The 24,400-nt window shown below is 42.6% G+C and overlaps 3 protein-coding genes across 12 annotated transcripts in view; 1 reads left to right on the top strand and 2 right to left on the bottom strand.

The window, feature by feature from the left end:
• The window catches only part of LOC120649918, a 30,745-nt gene that overhangs the window by 3,830 nt on the left and 2,515 nt on the right, over positions 1–24,400 (top strand). For 3 of the 8 annotated variants that reach the window (XM_039926906.1, XM_039926920.1, XM_039926875.1), the window contains one exon: positions 3,014–3,410. The exons of 1 other annotated variant lie outside the window; for it this stretch is intronic. In XM_039926906.1, coding sequence (XP_039782840.1) covers positions 3,014–3,080 — 67 coding nt within the window. In that variant the 3' untranslated portion in view covers positions 3,081–3,410. Of the gene's footprint in view, positions 1–2,971; positions 3,411–3,512; positions 3,825–24,400 lie in introns of those variants that run through there. 4 more of the 8 variants (XM_039926900.1, XM_039926933.1, XM_039926926.1 and 1 more) reach the window with 4 other exon arrangements.
• LOC120649894 (ATP-dependent DNA helicase homolog RECG, chloroplastic-like) lies at positions 1,159–22,874 on the bottom strand. 3 transcript variants are annotated; one of them, XR_005665418.1, is made up of 19 exons: positions 22,491–22,874; positions 22,317–22,399; positions 22,081–22,198; positions 21,007–21,522; positions 20,807–20,919; positions 20,045–20,276; positions 19,555–19,718; positions 19,018–19,099; positions 17,963–18,052; positions 14,947–15,180; positions 14,206–14,277; positions 13,849–13,998; positions 13,618–13,761; positions 13,111–13,269; positions 12,736–12,819; positions 12,034–12,606; positions 11,779–11,918; positions 2,382–2,385; positions 1,159–1,169 (listed from the first exon to the last, which is right to left on the bottom strand). XR_005665418.1 is itself a non-coding variant. In XM_039926824.1 (17 exons), exons 1-17 carry the CDS (start codon positions 22,524–22,526, stop codon positions 11,826–11,828), a joined length of 2,943 nt encoding a protein of 980 aa, XP_039782758.1. In that variant the 5' UTR covers positions 22,527–22,874; the 3' UTR covers positions 11,603–11,825. The 3 variants fall into 3 exon arrangements, 1 of the variants encoding a protein (XP_039782758.1); XR_005665419.1 differs by having other exon boundaries at positions 22,335–22,399; positions 22,491–22,866; XM_039926824.1 differs by lacking the exons at positions 1,159–1,169; positions 2,382–2,385 and having other exon boundaries at positions 11,603–11,918.
• LOC120649908 (heat shock 70 kDa protein 17-like) lies at positions 3,770–10,389 on the bottom strand. Its single transcript, XM_039926839.1, has 14 exons — positions 9,340–10,389; positions 8,895–9,127; positions 7,948–8,107; positions 7,121–7,366; positions 6,875–7,011; positions 6,244–6,574; positions 6,006–6,167; positions 5,619–5,693; positions 5,430–5,530; positions 5,285–5,354; positions 4,698–4,754; positions 4,548–4,609; positions 4,402–4,474; positions 3,770–4,299 (listed from the first exon to the last, which is right to left on the bottom strand). The coding sequence occupies exons 1-14, from the start codon at positions 10,102–10,104 to the stop codon at positions 4,078–4,080; spliced, it is 2,694 nt and encodes an 897-aa protein (XP_039782773.1). The 5' UTR covers positions 10,105–10,389; the 3' UTR covers positions 3,770–4,077.

Raw genomic sequence — 24,400 nt, 5'->3', positions numbered from 1 at the left:
ACCCACTCCAATTTCTTTCACAACCAGAGGAACTTGATGTCAAAGATAGGATCCTTGTGGCCATCTTCTGTAGAGCTGGTGTTTCAGTTCCATACAGCTGCCACCATGATGCTGAAATAAAAAAAACTTCCTATTAGTTAGTAGAAGTTCAAAGTTTTCAAAATTAGTACGATGTTCAAAGTTCCACACAATAAACAACCATTCAAAATCAGCAAACAACTTTTACCTGGATTATATTCAAAGTTTTCAAAAGTCCTTACAAGCTTCTTGCTAAATGGTCCTTCTCTATTCTGAAACTTCTGGAGTTCAAAGTTGGCAGCTTTTTCTTGCATTTCCTCATCATGATAATAAAAAGTCTCCACACAACTGATAAATTCTTCTGTTATTTTGGGAGCATCAAAGATTGATGGGTCAGCATAACTGTAGTGTGGATTCAGCAAATAAGCTGTCAAATGCAATGGAGAATCAAGTCTTCCAGCCATCTTCTTGTCAACAACAGCAATAATATCCTTGAAACGGGACTCAACATTGCCAAGGGCCTCTTTGATCTGTCTCTTTGCCTTCAGTAGTTCTCCATATACAAAACCCATGGATGGCTTCACATCTCCATCAACCAAACGGAGAACTTTGAACAAGGGCTCAAAAACAACCAATGTCAACTTCACATCCTTCCAAAAGTTTGAATCCAATATAGTTGTTGTGGCATTTTTTCCCTTCTTTGATTTCACATCCTTCAATGAGTCTCACCTACTATGAACCACCATTTTTCTTAGCTGGTCCTTCTTCTCTTGTATGCTGTTCAAAGTAAGATAGTTTGAAGTAAACCTAGTCACTACTGGCCTTACTATCTCTTTCCCCTCAGTGAAGTATCTCATGCACTCTAGTGTTCTTGTGTGCCCATAGACAAATATGGTGAATGCCTTTGCTTGTTCAACCACCTTCTTGTACCGAGGCATGTTTCCAATTCCTTGGAGCATCAAGTTGATTGTGTGAGTTGCACAAGAGGTCCAAAAGATATGTGGTCTCTTCTCATGCAGTAGCTTCTTTGCTCCCATGTTGTTAGAAGCATTATCAGTCACAACTTGCACCACATCATCCGGACCAATATCTTCGATTGCTTTGTCCACTAGTTCAAAGATGACTTCACTTGTGTGTGACACATCTGACATCTCTTTTGATGAAATAAAACTGGTTCCATTAGCACAGTTAGTGCACACATTCATTATGCTTCTCCTCTTCTTATCTGACCAAGCATCGGTCATAATAGAGCACCCATTCTTCATCTTCTCGGCTTCACGTTCTTGCAGCAAACTCTTGGTTCTTACATATTCTTCTTCCAGCAATTTCCCTCGCAGGTCAAACATAGTTGCAGGTTCGATTCCGGACCCAAATTGTCCAATTGCTTCACACATTTGCTTGAACTCATCGTTGTCACATGCGTTGAATGGTATTGCTGCCAATGTTACAAAAAAGGGAAATTAGTGTTCAGCACTAAAGCAATAGGTACAGCAAGGAAATCTGATGAAATTGAAATCTGAAATAAAAATACAGCAAGGAAATTACCATGGTTAAAGACCCATCTTGCAATATATTTATGCACCTCATGTAATCTTTCTTTCCAAAGTTCCTTGTTCAGCTTCTGTTGAGACAAAGATTCAGATTTGGTTGCTGTAGAATCAATAGCTTTTGTCCATTTGTCCATGGGGCCTAATTTGTGAGGCTGTGAACTTCCAACACAGGTCACTTCTTCCCCTTCCTCTGACCCTCCAACCCTAGACACATGAACATCCTCTCTAAGTTCCAGCTCACGAACAGTCCTCTCCTCCCTCTTCCTTTTTGCACTATCTAGTGCTTTCTTGCACTTTTCTTGAGCCTATTGTAACTTCTCTGGGGTGGTCTTCTTGCCCGAGCATTTCTTCGCATTCTTTCCTTCCCCGGCAACATGCTGCTTCAACCGATAAACTCCTCCAAACATCACCTTGTCTCAAAGTATGCACTCCACCTTGTCCTTGTTGTTCGGGTCAACAAGAACCCCATACTCCCATCCCACATCATCTGAATTCCTTCTCAAGACATTTCCTCCCTCTGTTCCAGTTCCAGTTGCAGCATCACTCTCTGTTCCCGCCATCTGAGTTCAAGCAATCAGTCAACAAATCACAATTGAGTATATCCATCCCACAGCAAAGCAAAATCAGTCAAAAATTTCACAGATTTCAGAGCAAGTATATACATGCAGTCAACAATTTCACAGATTCGTCATAGATACAATGATATATACATGGATTCATGGAATCGGAATCAATCAGTCAAGAATTTCAGATTTTAGAAAGGAAACAGAGGAAAGGAAACAAAGGAGAGGAGAGAAGCAGGGGAGGACATACAGACCTTGGGGCTTCGGCTGAGGGAGGAGAACGGCGGCGGGGAGGAGCAGCAGCCGCGCCGCCGGCGGGGAGGAGCAGCAGCGGCGTCGCCGGAGGGGAGGAGCAGCAGTGGCGTCGCCGGCGGGGAGGAGCACGAGCCGCGTCTGAGCCCCTTTCCCCCTATCCTTCTCCAGCGCGCGGCTTATTCCCGCGTCTGCGCGCGCGCTCTTGCCCGCGGTGCCAAAGTTTCCAGCGCGGCGCCTTAATTTCGCGCGCGCTCGCCCTCGACGGCCGCCTAGCTCGCCTCCGCGCCGCCTAGGGCACCTGGGCGACGCCGAATCGCTGCGGAATCGCTGCCTCGTTCCGCCTAGGCGCTCTGCTCGACTTGAGGCCCGACTACCCTCCTAGTCCAGGCGCCAGGCCATAGACTCGCGACTAGGCGCTTCCTAATTGTCGATTTTCAAAACTTTGAACTTTGCAAAAGCATTGAATATTAACTGTATAGTCTTGGCTGCCATGTGAATATGTTGGTAATTGGTTCGTGCTACACCATAATCTGCCTCCTTCTTCCTTTTTTTTTTTGCATGGCTTGGATCCAATTAACATCAAAGTTCAGAGTTGAGATGTGAACAATAATCGTTTGACCTTGACAGGAAGGAAGTGAAATTACAAGATGAAGACGTGATGCTTTGCACCTACTTCTCGCATCATGGTACATGATTGTGGAGGTTCTACTCTTCTGCAAGCTAAATAACTGTCTCTGAAGGCATGGCAGTCACCAAACAAACCGCATGGCCTGCCGATTGCTAGGAACCCTTAGGTGTTGGTGTACTAGGAGATTCGTCTGATCGTATAGTATACTATAGTATACAATCTGTAGGTGTTGTCTTGTTGAGCCGTTGATCCCTGCTGCAGTGCAGCAGCAGCATGTAGAGCATAGACGCTGATGTTGTTCTCACTGTGGCAGAGCCTCTGTTTCTGGATGTCTTTCCTTCATCCTACTGATATACGGTAAAATTACGTAATCTCCTCGTACCTCTTGGATGTTGATCTGGTGGCCTAGATTGAAATTTGTATAGTTTATACGGAGAGGAGAGGTTGGTTTGCACATGATACATTCCCTAATAACTAATGAACCCGGACCCCTGGCAGGTCGAATAGTTCGGAGATCGGAACTGCCCGGCAGACAGCACAGCAACAGCAACTGGCCTCTATTAGCACACCAACAGTCAAACCCGTGAATGTGAAGTTCGATGCTTAGTTCTCGAGGCCACATCATGATATCGCTGGGCCTAAAGATGATCCTGAACGAATGATCTTAAGGCCGCACCTGTGAATGTGAAGTTCCATGAAAGTCAATTCTAGCGAAACTGGCATGGTGTCAGTACGCATTATGTTCGTGGCAAGGATTGGCGTAAAATTTGTATAGCATTCATCATATAAAAAAAATCAAATGAGTTCAGTACAGCAACGCATTTTTTTGATCCTGAACTACACCTTTGAAGCGTTAACGTACATCACCTGAGCTGCTATACAGCGATCAGAAACTATAGATCAACATCTAGTGTTCATTAAAATCCTACATAGCCTCGTCTCTTGGTCACCAAAGGAAACTTGGGAAAAATTTGAGCAACCAAAATTTATCCTCAGACTGCCTTCTTGGAGTATATGCATATTTCCAACCTGCTCTACAGCTCTCCATGGTTGATTCAGGTACTCACAACTCGTCATGAGATTGTGGTTCTGAATCACTAGTCTCGGGTGATGCTGACTGATCACCTTCTGTGGCGTTAGATTCTTGAGATGTTCCAGTGGATTCAGTCTCACTGGATGCAGATTCTGAAGAGGCAGTTTTCTCCTTATTAGCAGGCTCTTCCTCTTTTGTAGGTTTCTTTTCAATCTTGGGTTTTGGTTTAGGAATTCTATTAATACTCGCAACCTGCATAACAAAGGTTATGTTATAATAACTACCTGGACAAGTAGTTGCTGACACGTGTGCATAACTGCATATGGCTATATGATGCTGTACAAAAACACTAACCTTATCCTGTAGGTCCAGAATTTTGTCAACAACTTCTTCAGATGTGAAAGCAGGTTGACTGTGAGCAGGGGTACTGCAATGCCCAACTGGAGTTAGCCACTTAAAAGATATGAACTCCAGAAAGAAGCGGCCACAAATAAGCAAACCTTTTCTGCAGGGTTTCCTTCTCCTCCAACCAGCTTTTTACTTTCTCCGCTTCACTTACAACCTAGAATCAGATATGCAACGACCAGAAAAATGAGCATTACACAAAATCAATCAAAATCAGTCAAATTCATTAAGCTCACAGGTTTTACATCATCTACTCTCTTTTTTGGAAGCCATGGTTTGTTTGTCTCCCAGTTCTTCACAATCTGCAAGAATTGAGAAAAGATTAACACATCAACCATGCACTTGAGCATTCTAAACATGTTAAACTGAAAAGTTCTACAACATACATAAAACGGATGTAAAACAAAGGTTTGGTTCTTTGCTAGAATTCGTATATTAATTTTGCAATATAAAACAAGCATGTAGCAGCTAGAGAAGCATGATCTGCATATTACTTGAGAACTATTATAGCTTGAGAGAATCAAACAAGACTGCAGCATAAGAAAGACAGCTAGGGAACATTCAAGAAAAGGAAATTTATTTAATTTTTTGCAGTGTTGAATCATTCAATTGTGGCGATGTTCTGTTGCACCATATATTTCTCAAAGTTCTTTATTGAACAACGATCTTCGGAAAACATTAGTAACCATGCTCAAACTGTACAAACTAAACAGTGTATTATATAATGAACAGAATGAACTAACTTGTTTCTTGAAAAGGAACTCTTCATGCGTGCTGTAAAGAGCATAAACAGTTGTAGTTAAAAAACATTTTTGGTTCTCTATTTCGATACCTTTTGCAGCTCAGAAAGATACAATCGGGCATTTTCGCAGGCTGCTGGTCGGGCTTTTAATTCACTCAATCTGGAGAATGACAAAATGAACAATCTTAGTCATTCATCCATATGCATGAACAAAAGAGGATAAATAAATAACTACCTGAAAAGAATCGGGTCGCCAATGGCCTTAAGTTGATCAAGGCGTTCTTTGAATTCGTTTGCTTGAGCATCTTCGCCGTCCATATATAACCAATCCTGCACCTGCAATTGTCATAAAAGAACTTCAGGATAAGATTTAATGATTTATACTCAAAAACTGAAACTAAAAGCAAAAAGAAAAAAAGGTAACCTCATTAAGTTTCTCCGCAAAGGATTGCCTCTCTTGTTCAGTTGAGACAGTCAAAATATCTGAGCTTTCTTCCAGCTGTCATATATCATCAAATGATAAACAGGCAGCCAATATACAAATAAGATGTGAAACAAATAGTAATCATGACCACGTCCAACTTTGTTGTATTTGCCTAGTTTGTACAGATTAAATCAAGATTTATCAGGGTAGCTTTGGGGCTCAGTTAATTCACATCCTCACAAAATTTCATATATTATACATACTACATGAAGAAATAGAGGGATTGCCAAGCTATGGGGAACGATTACCAAAATGAATGAGGCAAATGAACCTTCTTTATGAAATTTCAGCAAAGTTAAAGAAAGAAATGATAAAAAGAAAAGATACCTTTTCCTTCATAGAGTATATGTACGATTCTAGGTTATTTTTAAGTTCAGCAGTCTTTCTCCGTTCAGCATCCTTCTTATCAAGTGCCTCCAACCTATTTTTTGCTTCAGAATACAACTCCTTTGACAGAATTGTTCCAGCACCAGTCGTTTTTTCCACAACCTATATATATTTGACATACAAATTAAACTATGCTGTGACAACGATAGCGTCAAATTATGAAGCAACTATAGCTCACCTTCAGTGGGACCCTAAATGTTCTTTTCCTGAGCACCTTCTCTGTAATAGTTTCTTGAGCATTACCCTCATCAATGGGAGTGCTGGAATTATTATCACTATCAGAATTCAGATTATCCTTACTGTCTGGCGTACTATTAGCTGCCCCTGCTTCAGAAGGGGAATTCTGATTGGTGTTGTTACTCTCTAGTGTCAAAATCTTCTTTGGAACATCTACCCATTCAGTTATCTCAATCACTGCTTCTGCTCTATCAAGAGAAACAATTCCGCTTCTACTCAAAGAAAAATGTATATTTGCTTTTATGGGTGCCGATAAATTGCGGCTTGAATACCTGATTGAAAAAGGAAAGTGGTTAAATTTAAGCAATGAAGTTACATATAGTATTACTGCTTGATTAACTTACTGAAAAAGGAATATGATTAAGTTTATGCCATGAAGTTACATATAGTGGGTACAAATGATATGATAGAAATGACAATACCTTAACAAATATCAATTAATTTATTATAAGTCCCAATGATATTATCAATATGGCAATAACACATATGGTTCGCATCGAAGGACGAATTTGGAAGAGGTTGTTAAGTTGTTTATGAGCAAGACATCGAAGATAAGTAGTCGGCATGCTTACTTTTCAGTGGCATCTGTCAGGCCTGATACTGAATACTCTGCAAACTTATGTGATTGAATGCCTGGAGGCAGTTCGTAGGCTTTGTCATAGTTGAGAGATACATCAAAGTCCTTGGTATGTCTGATGGACCTAAACATCTGTAGATAGCAAAGGAGTATCAAGCTACCTTAGATATATATCTTTCCAAATACAGGATGAAACAGTTCATCCAGAATTTGAAGAAAAGAGAATGACTAATTTACTAACCTTTATTGGCATTTTCTTCATCCGTGGCACCAGAATTTGATCAATGCTTTCATCCTTGACATAATCGGGGCCATCTATTTCAAGCATGAAAGCATATGTAGAGCCGTCAATCATACCCAATTTACGGTTTAACTTAATCCCGTCACTCAGGTTAGCAGCATGCAGTGAGGCACCCAGAACAATGGCTTCATCAGCGTCAAGATGCTTATCCAGTTCACGCCGACCCAGAAACTCTTGCAGCTTGGCCTGTAGGAGAATAATATTGTTGTTATGAGACAAAATGTTAAGTCATATGGAATGATGGAAGATATAATTATTGCATAAATAGAATTATATGGAAACGTAATGAAGTCCTACATGTCTGACAACAATGGTTTACAACCCCTTTGAGGTCACAACAAATAGGAGACACACAAAACAATTAACAATTATATGCTGAAAATTCTTATTTTATAAAGAGGGTAAAATTAAGAAAGCGGGCAAAGATTCATGTCTGCATGCATGTAACCATGTTACTAGATTAATTTCTAGGGAGAAGAGGATTTGTGAAAATGCTCAAGAATGCAGCTATGCTGAATCCCATTATAGCTGGATGGTTGTGCGGGCAAAGTTTGTCGCTGGATGGTTGTGCTGCAAGAATCTAGTTTGCTATGGGAATACTTACTAAGATTTGGTCATTTCATTGTTACTGACCCTAATATTATGCTTCTAACCAACTACAATATCCAAACATCAAAAAAGAAAAGACGCTTTAAATTTTTTTGAAAGCCACCGCAATGCAGAACAGAGCTCAAGTTGAAGTCTAAAATGTAGACAAATTTATTAACCTGCAATTTCGGAACCCGTGTGGCACCTCCTATGAGTTCTACAGCATAGATATCATCAATCTTCATGTCAGAATGTGCGAGCACTTCTTTAACTGGAGTTAGAGCTAGTTCCCATAAATCTTCACAAAGCTCTTCAAATTTCTCACGTGTTATGGTGCTCCTGTAACAAACAAACTTGCATTAGGGTCGGTAGATGACAAAGTGAAAAATGCTCCGATTGTTATTTAAGTCTACAAGCTCACAATACACTAAGGACTAAACTGAGAAAAGCTGAAAGCATGAGCTGGGAAAAATCACAAGTATTGTAGAACAAAATATAAGAAGTAGGAACCAGGAACTCAAGACTACCCTTGCAAATATTGACAATGGTCAGATACGAAGAAAGTGGGTTCCACAGTATAAAGTCTAAGTCTCCCTATAAAAAAACAAGTTCAACAGCAGGCATGGTAGTGGTCTAGTGGAGTAGGAACTACCCCAAGTGGTGCAAACCCATAAACAGCATGTGTTTGCAACTCAAATAACTTTAATCTAAATGAGATTGTATTAATGTATTTCAAAAGGAAAGAAAAATAATCAAATTCAATATGACAAGTGCCAAGACACTTGACAAACAAGAGATCTGTCATTCACGCTAATCCAAATATAGTAGGTTTGCCCCAGGTTAAAAGAAACATGACTTCATACTTTTTGGACTAATAGTAGCCTGAAAAAATAAGGATGGACTATGAATTATTTTTCAATATTTGGAGCAAGGTGTTGGTGCACAGCTACACCACCCAAGTTCAAGTCATATTCAACTATAATTTAGGTTCCTACTTATTTTATTACAGTGCACCTAGTTCCTCCTAAGTTGGTCGAGCTTATTTTATCTGTTTATTACATATAGCGTCCATATGTCCTGACCAAAATGTTATGCATCCATAATATATGAGAGGGCAGTGAAGAACCTGAAATCGACATCGTTATACAAAGATTCAACTGAAATCGGAGCAGCTGTGTTTGCACTCAGAATTTCTTTAGTGCGCTTAACTTGCTTCTTCAACTTAGCCATTGCCTTGGGGGACTGACGGATATCAACTCCGTTACCGAGCTGCTTATTGAATTGATCGGCAAAATAGTTGACCAGACGCATTTCCATTTCGACACCTCCAAGTTTGGAGTTCCATCTAACATCCTTAACCTGCAGATAATTAGAGTCAGCCAGCGATATATTTTTAAGTCATCATTTCATCATAGCAGCCCAGCTAAAAAGATCATATTTTCTTCAGATCTACTGTATCATTCTGAACATTAGAAATCACAGGTACCAGACAGTCCACGAAGAAATTGCCACCAGACATCGAAGAGAAGTGCAATTGAACAGCTCTCCAAGATGCTAGGAGAGGAGTTTACCTGGAACTGGTTAACAGACACTGTCTTCCCGTACTCCTTGGCGTTGTAGGCCGAGTAGTACACCAGCGCGGCGTAGGTGCTACCGGCGCCCATATCGTAAAAGATGACATGCCGCGACGCGTTGGAGAAGTCCTTATCAATCCCGTACTGAAGCGCTGCCCCAGCGTGCTCGTTGATGAGAGCGAGCACATTGATTCCAGCCAGCTGTGCGGCCTGCGTCAGCGCCCGGCGCTCGGCCTGCCCGAAGTAGGGTGGGACGGTCACCACCGCGTCCCGTACGGGCGCCCCGGCGTGCGCATCGGCGAGACCCGCGGCGTAGTGGAGCACCATCGCGACGATCTCCTCGACGGAGTACACCTGCCCGTCGTCGCCGCGGACCGCGGCGGCGCCGCGCGCGTCGGGGACGAGGTCGTAGGGGAGGAAGTGCGACTCCGCGAAGGACTGCACGTAGGGGAAGGGCTTGGCGAGGAGGTCCCGCGCGCGGGCGAACACCTTGGACGGGTGCCGCGCCGTGATTCCGGCCGCCTCCTCGCCGGCGAGGCGGTTGCCGTCGGCGAGCGCCGCGAGGGCCGGGGACTTGCGCTTGGACATCTCGTTGATGGCGACGGCGATCGGCACGCGGCCCGGGGCGAGGTGCACGGCCGCGACCTTGAGCCACTCGGAGCCCAGGTCGATGCTCGCCACCGCCGCGGTCGCCGGTGGGACGGCGACGGCCGCGGCGACGAGGACGGCGAGGAGGATCCCCCAGGTGTGGGGCTGCGCCATGGCGTGTGGCTACCGCTGCCGGCTACTGCTCAGTGCAATGGCATGTGGGAGGGGTTAGGGTTCGGAGATCTGGAGTGCGGAGTGGCTGGAGCAGCACGCGGAGGAAGGGGGAGCGGAGGAGGGGAGAACGATCTCGAGGACGGGAGGGAGGTGGAAGGGGCGTGTTATATTTTTCCGATTCCAAAAATTTCGTTTTCTTTGTTCTTTCTTGCAAATATACTAGAGATTTTGTCTATGGGCCGCTGTATGTTTTCAGATTTCTGCAATATGCAGTAATCTCTGTCGCTTCACAAGGATAGTGCTTCCAAGGCTACTTGAGGAAATAAGTAAGTTTGTAAGGGTGCATGTGTAAAATTTCCAGAAATAGAACGCAGCAGGACCGGCGCGAATCGAGTCATCGACCCAATAAAAACAGGCCACGTGGAAACTTTACCACGTGGCACGCCATGGTGAGCACGGTGCGTTGGACGCGCAAGAGGTGGTCGGAGGCGCCAAGCTACTCAGACGGTTCATGGAAGTCGCTGACAAGCCGACCAGGGTTTTGCTGCGGCCTGCGAGTGGAAGACTAGGGAATACCTCACTGCGAGGCGTCAGGGATCGTCAACGGTCAACCTTCGCAGGAAATCATGCTCCATCCCATGCACTATGCACTGTGTTTCATCCTCTTGTTATTTTCAACGGAAGTACCCTAAATTTCAATCAAACTAGGTTAGGTTCTCTTTGTTTCCACGTAGCTAAAATTCAGTACTATCACATCAATTGAGAATCTTACTATTTAGAAATATTAAATCTTAGCATTTAGAAATATTAAATTAAGTTTAATTACAAAACTTTTTGCACAAATGAATTCTAATTCGCAAAACGAATCTAACAAGTCTAATTAATCTTTAATTTTTGCTACATTGATGCTACATGAAACAATAGCTAATCATAGATCAATTATTCTTATTAGATTCGTCTCGCGAATCAGCCCAGAGAATTCTACAATTAATTTTGTAATTAAATTTTATTTAATACTTCTGACAGCAAATTCTCATTTGATGTGATATGGCTAATAGTCCTAAGGAAACAAACACCCCCTCTGAAGATTCTTTTTCTGTAAGTCCATTGGTGAGGTCGACATAAAGAGTGACATGGTCCTTAAACTTTATCCTGCGAAGTACTCTTAAAATGAACATGTAGTTCCGTAAACTTGTTAAACGTGTCACTTGAGGTTAAAATCACTATAATCATTAAGTAACTACATAGAGCCGGAAATGTCCTATGCTCTAGTCCTTTCCTCCTAACTTGAACTGGCTTCGAGATAGGGCCGTTCACATGAAAGAGAAAAAAAACTAGATTATATTTATTCATCTAGTGCATATCAGCCTACCAGGTGTTGTTGCATGCTTAACCTTAGACTAAATTTGTGTTGATAATGGTGATTTGGTCCTCGAGGGACATACTTAACCTTAGAGGCCTACGTGTGCATTTTAAGAGTTGGACCCACATAACACCGTGGAACAACTTCACGGACTAATAGGAAATGGAATTTGCACATTTCGGTCTTAGGGAAGCAGTAGGGACAATTTTCCCAAAGAGAAAAGCACTGATTTTGTCATTAGCAAATAAGCCATAGCCAACCACACACAGTGCACGCCTTTGCTCACCAGATGGCATGGCAGCTTTGCCAGCAATGTCTCCTCTTTGAATCACTTCTCACGGCTGCACAGCGGCACAGGTCAATCTCCAAGAATGCACAATGGCTGCCTCATACTGAGCTCCACCTTCAGGCGTGGATATAGCGCTAGATCGTTGCTTGAAGCCAACACTTTCTGCATTGTAGCCCCCAAAGAAATATGTTACAGTACAGCCAATTCAATATGAGCAGTAATACGTTTACAGAATAACTCTTTTTAGAAAGTTCACGCCTTCATGGGAAGAACTTACCAATGCAGCATGATGTGCCTCTTGAAGAATACCACCATCAATCTCCAATCTAGCTATTGGAAACTCTGGAAGATGGCCAGACTGTTTTTTGCCAAGTAGATTCCCAGGGCCTCGCAACAGCAGGTCTGCGTTAGCGAGGTAAAACCCATCAGCTGACTTCTCAAGCACCTTGAGCCTTGGCAGTGTGCTTGGACTGGAAGCCAGGAATATGCATCTGGATTTCCTTTCACCGCGTCCTACTCTCCCTCGCAGCTGGTGCAGCTGAGCAATTCCAAATCTCTCAGCATTCATGACAACCATCATGGAAGCATCAGGAACATCGACCCCAATCTCAATCACTTGTGTTGATAGGAGAATACGTGTTTCTCCGCTTCTAAAACTGCTAAGAGCTTCATCCTTCTCATCGCTCCTCATGCGGCCATGCAACAGCCCACAAGGATAGCCTTCGAATTTTTCTTTTATGGAATCAAATTCAGCTGTTGCGGCACGGAGTTGTGGCAGATGCTCTGACTCATCTATGATAGGATACACAAGGTATACTTTGCCCCCATCTATCAGCTCATCCCTCATCATCTGTAGACGGTAACATTGAAAAGAAAAATATAAGAAACACACAGCCGACTGCATCTACATACAACTAAGACACAGGACAAACAGAAGATTTAGATCCAACAGAAGAAAAGGGCAAAATCATGTCATCACCTGGAAAACAGTTTTGAATCCTGCATCATTGCCTTCAAGAGCAAGGGTTTCGATAGGCTGCCTACCTGGAGGCAAGTCCGTGATCTATAAGAAAAGCAGGTGTCAATTGCGAAAATTTGTAATACCTTTGAACGCGAAATTTACTATATGCAGTAAACCAGCTTTTGCATATGAACTTCTAAGCAGGCCCCGGCGGTCTGGATATGGACAGAGTTGGCAACTAATTTTTTTAATAATATATTTGTATTTGACTCGAATTTCCAGTTTTATGTTTATTCTAGGTATCCTATGTACTCCATATAATAACATCCAATTTCCTATATGTTGGGCAAGAACAAATTACATGGAAAATTTGACATATCTGCAGCCTCATACCTGAGTAAGAGACATATCACCATATAAAGCAAGTGCCAATGTTCTTGGAATTGGAGTAGCTGACATCGCAAGCACATGGGGAGCCATAAATGCTTCAGAATCAGAAGCCTCATCTGAACTTGTATTTTCACCACTCAACTTCGATGAAGAGGTATATAGCTGTAACAAAATGTAGCAATTTGGCTTATTAAATAAAACTTAATGGTGTTCAACTATAAATGAAAACTGAAAGGCATAAATCAACCCTCAACTAATCAATGAAAACTAAACAATAAATGCACGTTCATAATACCCAAAGACCAGAACATGTATCCATCAAGGAATCAAATAAGGTATAAAAGAATAACATAAGAATCCTGGTAAGCCTACTCCTTAATCCTGAAACTTCTCCCTAGTCCCTAAGTTCACCAAGGATTACAGTTTTCATGCCAGTTCTTGAACAAAATAACATACAGAAAGGGAATGCGTGGTTTGTTCAACGTGAAGAGCAAACTCTCAGTAATTTACCTTGCTATTAAACCTGCCTCTCTGTACAACTCCAAAGCGCTGCTGTTCATCTATAACAGAGATACGTAAAGCTGAAAAATCAGTTTTATCAGCAATTAAGCTGTGTGTTCCAATGACCATGGCTATCTCTCCAGTTTTGAGACCCTGTGATATATAAAATATATATAGAGATAAAAGATATTATAATATGTATATGGAACTTGAGTGAAAGGAATAGGGAGAACAGCTTGCATTTCTTATTATCCTTGACTCCCTTGTGGAAGTTGAGCCAGTAAGCAAGGCAATGTTTGGTTTGTCATCTCCGTCAAACTTATCCAGCAATGAAGTCAAGTGTCCATAGTGCTGGACAGCAAGTACCTCCGTTGGAACCATGAAAGCAGCCTAGAAAGAATTGTATAAAAGGTTTAACATATTGAAACATATATCATCATGAAGAAAGAGCCACAAGGAAAATTCAAGATGGTTTGTTTTCTCGTATGTTCTGTTTGCATCAACAATTTAATATAACTCAGCAAGCAGAATGCCATTGACAATTCTTTGATATAGAGTAAACAAGGAAAGAATATCAATGTGGAGTAGTATCAATACCTGAAATCCTGAACTAACAACCTCCATACACGCCAGGAAAGCAATAATAGTCTTTCCGCAGCCAACATCCCCCTGTTACCAACAAACAGAAACACTTGTAAATTTTAACAATATTCATATAAGTCACAATGAATGAGTAGCACGTTTGCAGATAGTGTGTGCAAAACTCCAATAGATCCCTTGACTAGAAAACTACAGTAGGTTTATTGAGTAACAATCAAAACAGATGCAGACATTTTGTATTGCTTCCCCAATCTTTATTGAGAGAGAAAAAAAACCACAACATGACACCACCAAACTTGTGTGCTCATTGTGACCAATCAACAAAGGAACTGCACTATGTAAATGTAGGGCACAAAATGAGGTAGCGGCAACTTAGCTAGGTCTCTCATTGAATTATTACAATAGCAACTAAAAGGGAACAACTTTAACTCCTAGAACACCAAATAAAAAAGGGAGAGAATATCAGACATAGAATTTTCAAAAGAAAGATATAGTATTATCAAACTTGCTGTTTTGGGAATCATAAGTAAGATGGGATGCATGTTTGGAAAGCATTTCAATCATTTCTATCAAACAACTCCAAACAATTCTTTAAAACAAATAAGACTGAAATAAGAAATACAAGTGATATGATGGCCACAATTAGAGTTGAGTAGAACATATAAACTGATGAACAACTCTAGAAACAAGAGCGAAATGTTTAGTTAACAAACTAAGAAAGGTGCAAACGACACTTACCTGCAAGAGTCTGTTCATGGGAACTGGTCTCCTGAGATCCCATATAATCTCTTTAACAGCACTCAATTGACTAGGAGTAAGTGAATAAGGAAGAGACTTCAACAATTTCTTTGTAAGAGGAGACCAATCGTCTGCACCAACAGTATTTAGCTCATGATTTTTACACTTGTATAGCAATTCCTCTTTTTCAACCCGCGTACCAACTGCTTCAAGCATTTGAAATAGTCTTCCCAACTGAAACAATAGCAAACGTTCTTGTGAGTGGCACATGTTTATTTGAACAGTTAAAGGACAATTATGAGCTCAAAGAAATGTGGACATGGCATTTGCTGAAGCTTGTCTAGAAAAGGTATTGATATCCGTGATTTATTAAATCAACATAATCAACCAAACAAGAACAAAAAAGTTGCAAAGATAGTAGTAGGCATAATACAACAACAACAACAACATAGCATTTTTCCCCAAGCAAATTGGGGTAGGCTAGAGATGAAACCCAAAAGAAATAAAGGTCATGGTTTAGGCACATTGATAGCTAGTCTCCAAGCGCTCCTATCCAAAGCTATCTCTTTAGAGATATTCCAATCCTTAAGGTCTCTCTTAACCGACTCATCCCAAGTCAGTTTAGATCTACCTCTACTCCTCTTTACATTAACGACCCGCTCAAGAACCCCACTACGCACCGGCGCCTCAGGAGGCCTCCGTTGGACATGTCCAAACCATCTCAGCCGATGTTGAGTAAGTTTCTCCTCAATTGGTGCCACCCCGACCCTATCCTGAATAGCTTCGTTTCGGACTCTATCCCTCCTTGTGTACCCGCAAAACCACCGCAACATCCGCATCTCTGCTACACTCAGTTGCTGAACATGTCGCCTTTTTGTAGGCCAACATTCAGCACCGTATAACATCGCCGGGCGAATTGTTGTCCTATAGAACTTGTCTTTTAGCTTTTATGGCACCCTTTTGTCACAAAGGATGCTAGAAGCTTGACGCCATTTCAACCAGCCAGCTGAAATTCTATGCCTAACATCTTCATCAATGTCGTCATCCTTTTGTAGCACCGATCCTAAATACCGAAAAGTATCCTTCTGGACCATCACTTGCCCATCTAGAGTAACGTCTCCCCCCTCATGCCTAGTCGCGCTGAAATCACACATCATGTACTCGGTCTTGGTCCTACTAAGTCTGAACTCTTTCGACTCTAACGTGCGTCTCCACAGCTCTAACTTCCTATTAACCCCTGCCCTACTCTCGTCAACTAGCATCACATCATCAGCAAAGAGCATACACCAAGAGATCTCACCTTGTATATCCCTTGTGACCTCATCCATCACTAAAGCAAATAAATAAGGGCTCAATGCTGACCCCTGGTGTAGGCCTATGTTAATAGGAAAGTCAGTGGTGTCACCATCACATGTCCGGACAAACGTCGTCGCATCCTTGTACATATCTTTGATGAGGGTAATGTGTTTAGTTGGGACTTTGTACTTCTCCAAGGCCCACCACATGACATTTCTCGGTACTTTGCCATACGCCTTCTCGAGGTCAATAAAGACCATGTGCAAGTCCTTCTTCTGCTCCCTATATCTCTCCATCAATTGTCGTATTAAGAAAATCGCCTCCATGGTTGACCTTCCAGGCATGAACCCAAACTGGTTTTGGGTCACACTTGTCACTCTTCTTAGGCGATGCTCGATAACCCTCTCCCAGAGCTTCATCGTATGGCTCATCAGCTTAATCCCACGGTAGTTAGTACAACTTTGAACATCGCCCTTGTTTTTTAAGATAGGTACTAATATACTTCTCCATTCTTCTGGCATCTTGTTTGACCGAAAAATGAGGTTAAAAAGCTTAGTTAACCATACTATTGCTCTGTCACCCAGGCATCTCCACACCTCAATGGGGATACCATCAGGGCCCATCGCTTTACCTCCCTTCATCCTCTTCAAAGCCTCCCCGATCTCTATCTCCTGAATTCTCCTCACAAAGCGTCTGTTGGTATCGTCAAAAGAGTCATCTAACTCAAGGGTAGGGCCATCACTCTCCCCATTAAACAACTTGTTGAAGTACTCTCTCCATCTATCCCTGATCTCCTCATCCTTCACTAGCAGTCGATCTGTCCCATCCTTGATGCATTTGATTTGGTTGATGTCCCTTGTCTTCTCGCGGATCCTAGCTATCCTATAAATGTCCTTCTCCCCTTTTTTCGTACCTAGCCGCTGATACAGGTCATCATACGTCTTACCCTTTGCTACACTCACAGCTCGCTTTGCAACCCTCTTCGCTAATTTATAGCTCTCGATGTTGGCTGCACTCTTGTCAAGGTGGAGGCGCTTGAAACACTCCTTCTTCTCCTTAATAGCCCTTTGCACCTCGTCGTTCCACCACCAGGTGTCTTTCCCCTCCTGTTTGCCTCCCCTACTCACGCCAAACACCTCTGAGGCCACCTTCCGAATACATGTTGCCATCTTTAGCCATATGTCATCTTCCCAAGGCCCCTCACCTAGCATCCTCTCCTTAAACGCTTGTGCCGCTTCCCCTCTAAGCTTCCACCACTTTGTTCTCGCAATCTTGACACGTTTGTCCTGGTGGACACGTACCCGAAGACGAAAGTCCACCACCACAAGCTTGTGTTGAGGGACAACACTCCCCAGGTATCACCTTACAATCTAAGCAATCACGTCTATCCTCCCTCCTAGCAAGGATAAAGTCGATCTGACTCGAGTGTTGTCCACTACGAAATGTCACAAGATGGGATTCCCTCTTCTTGAAAACGGTATTCGCTATCAACAAGTCGTAGGCCAACGCGAAGTTCAACACATCCTCCCCCTCTTGACTCCTGCTACCATACCCAAAACCCCCGTGCACTCGCTCGAACCCTATAGTAGTAGACATAATATGGCTGAAATTTCTACAAATATACAATGAGCTCTTGCACAGATGCCATAGCAATTTGGATTAGAATTTTATATGTTTCACACTTTTTATGAAGCAAATGTGCTGAAAGCAACAATGATACCTGGAGGTAAAAGAAATCATCAAATATAAACCTTCTTCGAGCAAAATCAGCTTCATCTCGATCCTTAGGTTTATGAATTCCCATGTAAGCCTAAAATTAATATAAAATGACATTCAAGACATTATTTGGCAAAAAAGAAACATAACAAGACATACAATAATTCCACTAGTCAGAAAAAAATGTGATGCCTTTTCGGCAGACCTATAAAAGATGTCATTTACACTGTTCAGAGAAAATAACTTTTGCCATCAATCTCTATTGCAATATACTGTGTCCATCCGTCAACGATAGGTGAATTTATATTTGATAAAGTCAAACTGTAATAGTTGCAACAATATAGTCGCATTCATTCAAAAAAGATAAAAAGATTATATTGATTTCAAAGCAATTGACATTATATTACAGGAGAAATTTAAGGTCAAAATCTACTTTTGAAGACTTCTTCTAAAGAATATGCCTGACATTAAAGGCTGGCTGGAGTATAAATAAAAATTTTAAGACAAATATCCAATTGATAAATTCATGGAATACACCATTTGTCATCAAGATTAAAATTGTTTGACTTCATGAATTCTGACAACAGTAGATTTTAACAGAAGCGGCTATAATGGAAGTCTAAACTGGTAAAATACAGCTGTATTTGTTATTGCTCAGATACCAGCAGTTCATTCTTTTACAGCATTTTACAACAACAGCAAACCCCTTATTCCCAATCAAGTTGGAGTAGAATGGAGATGAAACCCAACACATAGTTGATTCAAAAAAAAAGATTTGTATCTAGTTGATGAACAGTTGAACACTCTTTTACAACAATTTACTAAATGACAAAAAACTAGATTTAGAAAAGGAACATGTCTTTTATTGTTTTAAAATATAGTTGATGAAGGTGAAGAGAACAGCGTGCAGTCTGCAGAGTGGTAACACATAGAATTCCAAAGGCAATGAGGAGCGAAGTTTCGTATCTAGGTTCATACTATAGTTCAATGAAAAAAATGTTCCTGCTATAGTTGGTGCAAGTAGAACAATTATACGAAACAATTCATAGTATTACTTACATCAAAGAGATTCGGCAAGTTGAATTCAAAGAGAACATCAGGAGGCATAGGATCAACATCTGGGGTCAGCATCTTCAAGGCCCTGTGCACAATTGCAATTTATTAAATAGCTTGATGGAACATAATAATGTGTATGTTCCTAAATACATTACAAAGAAGGTAAAGATGGTTAACTTCCTACAGTTAACACTTAACAGCCATCCCATAAAATGCTGACATAGTGTAAACCTGAATATTTGAGGAGCATTTTGATATTTACTAGACTTGGGCTAAAGTTGAGGAGATAAAATGGATTTGTCCCTTTTAAACGTAATTGAGAAGCAATTTATTGAGGACACGGCCATCAATCCACCTCAGCATTTCCCTTTTTCCATTTCAGCCGATTTAAAATTTTGGCTTAGTTTGCAGGTGCAGAAACAACAGTGTTCAGCTTAGTGATAATGAACATAGTTGCATCAAAATTATGGTCTACTTAAAGGAAAATCCCTTCAGGCCTTACATCCGAAACTAGAAGAAAAACACATAGCGTACACTTACCTAGAGATAGAGAGACCCAGCAGATTTGGTTTTAATCCAGCTTTTGATGGGTATATAGCATGTGGTCTCCTGTCAAGCATACTGCTTTGTTCCCCCTCCCCTTCAAGCCCGTCAATAGTGTACTCCTTCAACTCATAATGGCCATTAGCAAGCACCTTTTTTATCTGCACAGACGGAATCAGTAGGTTATTCACTTATTCATATACATACTCTGTTAGACCTAGTTCCTTACTCCATTCAGAAATTAGTTCTTTACAAGAAACAATATTTGCACAATAAAGCTAAAGCTACATTCTGGCTATGCTTACTAGTGGAATTGGACAAAGAACATGTGAGTTTTTACAGTTACATATGACTTTGCATCGTGGCATTACCAAACAATATTAAAAAGAAATAAAAACGAAAAAGAACATCTGCAGGTATGCTTAATGATTAGGGAGAACCACCAGAAAGTAGCATGCAACAGATAACAATATTTTAATTCACCAACCTTACCACTGACATAAACAAGATCCCCTTCTTTGTGCTTTGCTGACATACAGTTAAGAAAATATTGAGAAGAGAAACGTGTGCCACTGAAAAATTTCTTGAGGTGCAAATGAATTGTCTTCTGCTCTGCATCAGAGTGATTACTCTTAACTGAAGAGCTTAATTCGGTCTCAACTATGGAACAACCAACAACCACCTCAAGAAAACCTAATGTGGACTTAACCTTGATTCCCCTGAGAAAACAAGTCACAGTATTTACAAGAAAGCATAGTAAAATATCAAAAATTATGTACTGTTTTGTCCAGAAAGTGATGGCCAAAATGGAGATCTTGTAGCCTCTATGATTAGTGCATAAAGGAAACTATCTTAAGATTGTCAACACAGGGAATATGGAATTTCAGAATATTCAATAATATGAAAATTCCTTCTTCTTCTTTTTGCATACTTAAAAAAACAATTGGGCTCTTCCAGTACTTTCTACATTTTAGTCAGAAACCAGAAAACTTGAGAATCAATTCTTGTTTAAAAGAATAACTATTATCCTATTCTTATCTGCTAGATCCAAAAACATGAATTTTCTTGCTGCACAAAGCATCCTTTTATAATTTATTGTTTTTTAACCCCTTCCAAAAAATTGTGCTGTATTAGACTGAACGGCACTAGCTGAGCAAGAACATAGAAAACTTCTTAAGATAATTTGCGGATACCTGTGATATTTAATTAACTGGAAGATATAAAAGCACTAGCTGTGATATTTAATTACCTGGAAGATATAACAGTACCAAATAGCATAATGTACTGCCCATCTTCTATGGGACCTTGAGGGTTCCGCAGATCTGCATAGGTCCGAGGAAAATGCTGCAATAATTTGCGGACCTATAAAGGAGAGAATTGATGTCAAGAACTTTATGATTTTACCAAATCAAAAGGACAATACGAAAGAAGCGACTGGAGTGCTTATACCGTATGGAAACCACCTTCCTCCAGTTGGCGATACTGCCTACTAGTTGTTCCAGGCAAGCACCTGATACTTTTATCCAGCATGCTATTGTCTGAGGTTGTAGCATCAGGCAATGACTCAGGACAAGCTTCCTTGCCAACTGCTGGTTCCTGAGAAATATGATGTGCCATGAGAGAGCTCTCTTCAGTGCTTGAAGCATCATCTGAAGTTGTGGGCGTTTGCCTCAATGGATGACATTCATTAGGAAATTTATAAGCTGTCTCCAAATTTCCACCTGAGCCTCGGATGAAATTCGTGAGGTTTTCAGAAAGTACAGTTTCTTTGCACATCATGTTAGTAGAATCCTCATATAGTTCAATAGGTGATGCATCCCCAATTTTTATGCAAGGAAACTTTGCAGAAATTTCTGGGAAGTCAATTTCTTTGAAAACACTAATCAACTCGGTAGCAGATTCTCCACGGGCTCTTTGTTGCTCAACTAAATCTTGTGCATTACTGTAACCCATCAAAACAGACACCTGCATAGTACATATTTCAGAGTAAGCTTAATGTTTGCAGAAGGTAAATACGGACACTAATAGTTTGTTGAGTGCTTTTATTCTTGACTCATGAAATGTAAGTTGGGAAAATCCTAAAGAAACAACAAGGTTTAGTAGCTGGAAACGACCCTTGGAGTGTGCTTTAAATTTTGCAACCTTTAGTGTGCAACATGCCAGGACCTCTAGGGAAACGCAGGAACAAACAGGAAAATGCACAGCATGTAAAATCATCATAATTAAGTAGGGTAAACCCTTGGACCTAAAACCAAACAACAACAGCTATAGCAAAACATATAGACATGGCAAAGAAAGGAGTTTTTCTCTTGTTCTTAGTTGCAGATCTGATATATGCAGTTAACATCTCCCAAGCATTTCCAGCTAAAGATATAAGGATCAAAACTTCAAAAGACAGCTAGTGTACAAGACGGATGTGGGAACAGATGAGTAGACAAATCAAACATATGAACGATGCATTGCAAAATTCAATGGTTAAATAAACACGAGTGACAGAAAAAAAATTGTTATTGAGCCACGTACTTTCTTAAGGAGCTTTGATCTCTCCGACCTGCCATCTACCTCCAACAGCTTCCGAACAGATGTGTGATTCTCACGCGAACACCACTGAAAGAGTCTAGAACCGAGAGCATTCCTAAATCTGCAGTCCAAGAGACTCAATAGACATCCTCATCGCTAATTTCTACTCACAAATCATGTTTCAGGCATAACTTTGCAGAAAAGTAGTGGGAAACCCCAAGCTTTGAGCAAAGCAATACCTCATTTTGGAACCGAACCTTTTGGAGCGCCCCCTCCGAAACTCCAAGGAGATGACCCTCGCTAGATTATTATCGCTGCCACACTGACGGGAACCGACCAATTTCAGGTACCGATAGGGTTTAGGGTTTATTAGAGTTAACAAAACAGTTAACAGGGGAGACAAAACAGAATACCTTAAGCCAGGACTGCAAGGAAGAGGAAGCGATCATGGAGTTGGACACGCAGGTGAGGCCCCTCCCGATTCGCCGCGGCGACCAATTCGTCAAGCGCGCACACGAATACCATCAAATTTCCAGAGCACGAAGGATGTGGATAAGCACGAGCCAGGCGCCCGCACGACTTCCGAGCCGTCCAGGGACAGCGCGGGGTGGGTATCCACGGCACGGACAGCGGAGGAGACCAGCGGAGGAAAGCGGGAAGTCGCGGAGCGGGGCGAGGAGCCGGCACCGTCGTCTGCTTCGCCTTTGCGTGGGGGGAGGAACCGACGAGCACACTCTCGAGGGGGCAGCAATGGCGGCCGAGTGCAGTGGGGAAGGGGATGAAACGGGAACTGGACCACCCATTCATACGTGGGCTGGATTTTTTGATTCGAGAAGCCCGTGACAGTCCAACACGTTCCGGGCTGATCAAGCGGACCCGACCACAACAACGCATTGCTCAGCCGGCCCATTCGGCCTGACCAGTTTGCTCAGCCGGCCAGTCAGCCCATTGGGCATTTTGCGTGCCTGTTAATCGGATCGCGATCCACAAATATTTACCAATAGACCCTAGGTCGGATCGTGACAAGTAATCGCGATCCAACTTTTTGCATAAAACTCCCTAGGACGGGTATCATTGACAAGGCAAAGGCAAAGCCATCTCCGCCGCGGCTGATCGGCTCCCCGTCCGGCTCCGGCGCCGTCATTGTTGACAACGGAGTCGCGCACCTCCTCCGGATCTCCCGCTTTTCGTTCCCCGCAGGTTCCATCCTGCCGCGTCCCCTCCTACCTGCCTCCCCTCCGCCATTACCGGCCGGCCCCAGTGGACACAGCTCGATCAGATTCAGACCTCCGGGATGCCATGGAGGGGAGGAGGTGGGCGGCAGGAGCACCAGGACTGCTGGATTCGCTGCTTAACTTTTGGTGGTTTCGTCTGGCTCGAGATGACCGTGCGTGATTTGGTGCGCGCACACAAAGCTGCCTGAAAACTGCGTTAGTTAAGATCTTTGGGGCTAGTACTAGTAGTTCAGAACGAATGGTGAAAATTGGAGGATCCAGGCATCCAGCACATGGATTTGTGGCTACTCGCTGCTTGCAAGCCAAACTTCAGCGTTCAGTCCATCAAATTGATCGTGTCGCTCCAGCCTCTAGTCCTCAGGAGGCCGCGAGGATAGGTCGGTATGTGTCAGGATTCAAGAGGCTGTTAGAAATTTACTACTCCTATATAGAACTAACAGGGAGCAACAGCACGAGCTCAATGAAGCATGTAACAAAAAATTAAACTCGTTCGTCACAGACCCACTGCTACAGCGAGTAGGCAGCACGGAAGCTCAGAACGGCGAGCAGGAGAACTAGGTGGGAGCAGCGGAGGCCAGGCTTGCCGCTGGCCCTGTTGAGCTGCGCGTACTCGGCCGGGAGGGGCATGTCGTCCATGGGAAGCGAGCACGCCGCGGCCGGCCCCGCGCCGTCGGCCGCCGCCGGCACCGCGACGCCCGCGGCGGAGGCCTCGTCCGCGGCCATCAGGGCCTGGATCACGGCCGCGGCCGCCGCGCCGTAGCGCGTGGCGTTGCGCTGCAGCAGCCACATGAGCCCCATGAGCTCGCAGTCCCGCCCGTCGCTCTCGCTCGGCCGGCCGGCCGGCTTCTTCCCCTTCGCCGCCGGCGCCGCCGCCGCCTCCGCGCCACCACCGGGACTGTTGGGCTTTATCTGCAATGACAAGACACTTGCATGTTGACCTCAAGTTTGACTCATGGAATTCGGTAGGTAAAGACGGGGAATGCGCATGGCGTGCAAGTTACGACATGACCGAATGAACGACGTGGATCCACACTTCCACGGCGAACATGAACATGGTAAAACTTGAAATTTACCTTCCGTTAGCAGAC

Source organism: Panicum virgatum, chromosome 1K, assembly GCF_016808335.1.
Source record: "Panicum virgatum strain AP13 chromosome 1K, P.virgatum_v5, whole genome shotgun sequence".
In the NCBI taxonomy this organism is placed as follows: Eukaryota; Viridiplantae; Streptophyta; class Magnoliopsida; order Poales; family Poaceae; genus Panicum; species Panicum virgatum.
Note: the sequence above shows the minus strand (reverse complement) of the source record. Positions and strands in the feature narration are given on the sequence as shown.

Coding starts and splice junctions, on each gene's coding strand:
- LOC120649894 (XM_039926824.1), bottom strand. CDS start 22,526: ATGATCGCTTCCTCTTCCTTGCAGTCCTGGCTTAAG. Junction 20,920..21,006: donor AGGAAGGTGGTTTCCATACG/GTATAAGCACTC, acceptor TCTCCTTTATAG/GTCCGCAAATTATTGCAGCA. Junction 18,053..19,017: donor ACTTGCCGAATCTCTTTGAT/GTAAGTAATACT, acceptor TATTAATTTTAG/GCTTACATGGGAATTCATAA.
- LOC120649908 (XM_039926839.1), bottom strand. CDS start 10,104: ATGGCGCAGCCCCACACCTGGGGGATCCTCCTCGCCGTCCTCGTCGCC. Junction 7,367..7,947: donor CACGGGTTCCGAAATTGCAG/GTTAATAAATTT, acceptor ATTCTCCTACAG/GCCAAGCTGCAAGAGTTTCT. Junction 4,755..5,284: donor ATCTTTCTGAGCTGCAAAAG/GTATCGAAATAG, acceptor CAATTCTTGCAG/ATTGTGAAGAACTGGGAGAC.